This window comes from Microtus ochrogaster, linkage group LG5, assembly GCF_000317375.1.
Source record: "Microtus ochrogaster isolate Prairie Vole_2 linkage group LG5, MicOch1.0, whole genome shotgun sequence".
Taxonomy (NCBI): Eukaryota; Metazoa; Chordata; class Mammalia; order Rodentia; family Cricetidae; genus Microtus; species Microtus ochrogaster.
The window spans coordinates 37281051-37283613 of record NC_022031.1 but is presented as its reverse complement, the minus strand read 5'-3'; the positions used below and the strand labels follow the sequence as shown (position 1 = coordinate 37283613).

General features: G+C 49.9%; 1 protein-coding gene across 2 annotated transcripts in view; it reads left to right on the top strand.

The window, feature by feature from the left end:
* The first annotated feature begins 678 nt into the window (after positions 1 to 678).
* Positions 679 to 2563, top strand: part of Nol6 (nucleolar protein 6) — an 11810-nt gene continuing 9925 nt past the window's right edge. For both annotated transcript variants that reach the window (XM_013351936.2, XM_026786825.1), the window contains exons 1-3: positions 679 to 777; positions 1240 to 1440; positions 1527 to 1643. In XM_013351936.2, the coding sequence (XP_013207390.1) occupies positions 724 to 777; positions 1240 to 1440; positions 1527 to 1643 (372 nt within the window). In that variant the 5' untranslated portion in view covers positions 679 to 723. The remainder of the gene's footprint in view (positions 778 to 1239; positions 1441 to 1526; positions 1644 to 2563) is intronic.

Genomic DNA, 2563 nt, shown 5'->3' with positions numbered 1-2563 from the left:
GTATCTTTTATACACATACACATGTATGTGTGCGTATACACACACACATTTTTCAAGACAGGGTTTCTCTGTGTAACAGTCTTGGCTGTCCTAGAACTTGTTTTGTAGACGAGGCTGGCCTCCAACTCAGAGATCCTCCTCTGACTCCTGAGTGCTGGGATTAAGGGCATGTGCCACCACTGCCTGGCCGTTATTTTATATTTTAAGAAGGAAAAGTTGGAGAGAGGCTGTTAGAATTCTAGATACTTGAACTAAACTTGGCTGGGAAAACAGAAAAAAACGAATTCAAGAGGTAGAAATCACATGACTTGCTAATAGACACGACAGGTCAGATGCTGAGAACCACTAGCATAAACAGGCAAACAAAACAAAACAAAACAAAACAAAAACCCCACCGGAAACGAAGGCAAGCTCCACCCTTCCCTTCCTAGATAGGGAAGTGAGGAAAGAACGCGACCAGTTGGACTCACACGCGCTTCCGGTGTAGTGTCGCGAAGAAATAGTAAATCCCAGGACCTCCTTTGGTCCCGCCCATAATGGGCTGTTCCGTGCGAAGGATTGACCAATAGTGATCGAGGTGCCGTGCTTTTGCCCAATGGTCCTGCAGTGGGAGGGACCTGTGACAGGGGTTCGAACTCTGGAGTTGTCCTTTCGGCCCACGTGGGGAGCTAAGCGGTAAATCCGGCTTGAATTCCTAGTGCGGGAGAGTAACCTGCGGTGGAGATGGGGCCGGCCCCCGCCGGAGAGCAGCTTCGCGGAGCAGCGGGGGAGCCAGAGGTTGGTTGATCTCAGTAGGTGAAAGAGTTCCAAAATGTGCTTTCTTGGCTACAGAGCATGAGGTAGTCAGGCCTGACAGCTAGCTCGTGGGGGACTTCAGGGCGGCCCATCCTGGAGGAACCGCGTTTCCTCCATTCTTCTAACTTAGATCATTGGGTAAAGATTTTCAGGGAAGCGAGGCCTGGCAAGGTCTAAATGCAGCAGGATTGGAGGAGATTTGCGGTATCTGGAACCACGAGGGCTTTGGGGCTCTGCTTAAGGCAATGAACATTAAATTAACTCAGCCAGGCCCAAGTAAGACAGCTGTCAGACTCATCCCGATGACGGACATCCCGAGTTGTCTAAAATCCGATGCCCACTGAAAGGGAGGACCTAGAGAAGATGAAGCCTTTACCCATAACCTTTAAGCAACTGATGTAGGTACCTACGGTTTCATGTTGGCTTTTCCCTCTCTGGTCATAGGTTTTGGAGCTTGGCCTGGAAGAGGGGAGCAAGGAGAAGGTGACCTCCAGAAAGCGCTCAAAAACTGAGCCACCTGCAGACGGCCTCCTGCAGCCCGTGAAGCTCAGTCGGGCAGAACTGTACAAGGAGCCTACAAACGAGGAGCTGAATCGCCTGCGGGAGACGGAGATCTTGTTCCACTCCAGCTTGCTTCGCTTGCAGGTCCTTATAGGCGACCCTGGCATGGGTGAGAGGGATTTTCCTGGGGTCCTGAGCCTGACAGGTTTTCCTTTTTCCCTCTCTTACAGGTGGAGGAGTTACTGAAGGAAGTGAGACTCTCCGACAAGAAGAAAGAGAGGATTGATGCTTTCCTGAAGGAGGTCAATCAGCGGATCCAGAGAGTGCCCTCAGTCCCTGAGACTGAGGTGAGAAGGGTTGCCGGGGGAATCTGACACTCTGCTGTTCTCCCAAGAGAGTGGGGTGCAAGGGAAATCATTGTCATTGCGGGAAAGCTGAACCGGGTCACCAGACATCCATGTATTTATCACTCAGCAACCTTGTGATGGGCCGGATGGTGGGGCGCCCACCTTTGATCTCAGCACAGGGAAGGCAGAGACAGGCGGATCTTTGTGAGTTCAAAGGCAGTCTGTTCTACAAGAGCGAGTTCCAGGACAGTCAAGGCTGTTACACAGAGAAACCCTGTCTCAACCCCCCGCCAAAAAAAACCCAAAGGGGGGCGGGAAACAACAAAACACAACCATATGTATGTCTTGCACAAATGTTATATAGGATTTTGTTTGTTTGTTTGAACAGGGTCTTATGTAGCCCTGGCTGGCTTTGAACTCTTACTAGTTCTGCCAGAGCTCCCAAGGACTGAGTTTGAGGGCCTGAGTCATGTTCTGTTTTTAACACAGGGTCTTAGCTCTGTAACCCGTGTTATCCTCAGACTGGTGGGCATGCTCCTACTTCAGTCTCCTGAGTGCTGGGATTATAGTTGTGAACCTTTACCTCTGACCAAAAATGGATATTTTTTATTTTATTTTATTGAGATCTACATTTTTCTCTGATCCCCTTCCTGCCTCTCCTCTCCTCCCTTCAATCCTCTCCCAGGGTCCCCATGCTCCCAGTTTACTCAGGAGATCTTGTCTTTTTCTACTTTCTTTTTTTTTTTTTAAAGATATTTATTTATTTATTTCTCTTCCCCGCCACTGCCTCCCATTTCCCTCCCCCTCCTCCAATCAAGTCCCCTTCCCTCCTCTGCCCAAAGAGCAATCAGGGTTCCCTGCCCTGTGGGAAGTCCAAGGACCGCCCACCTCCATCCAGGTTTAGTAAGTTGAGCATCCAA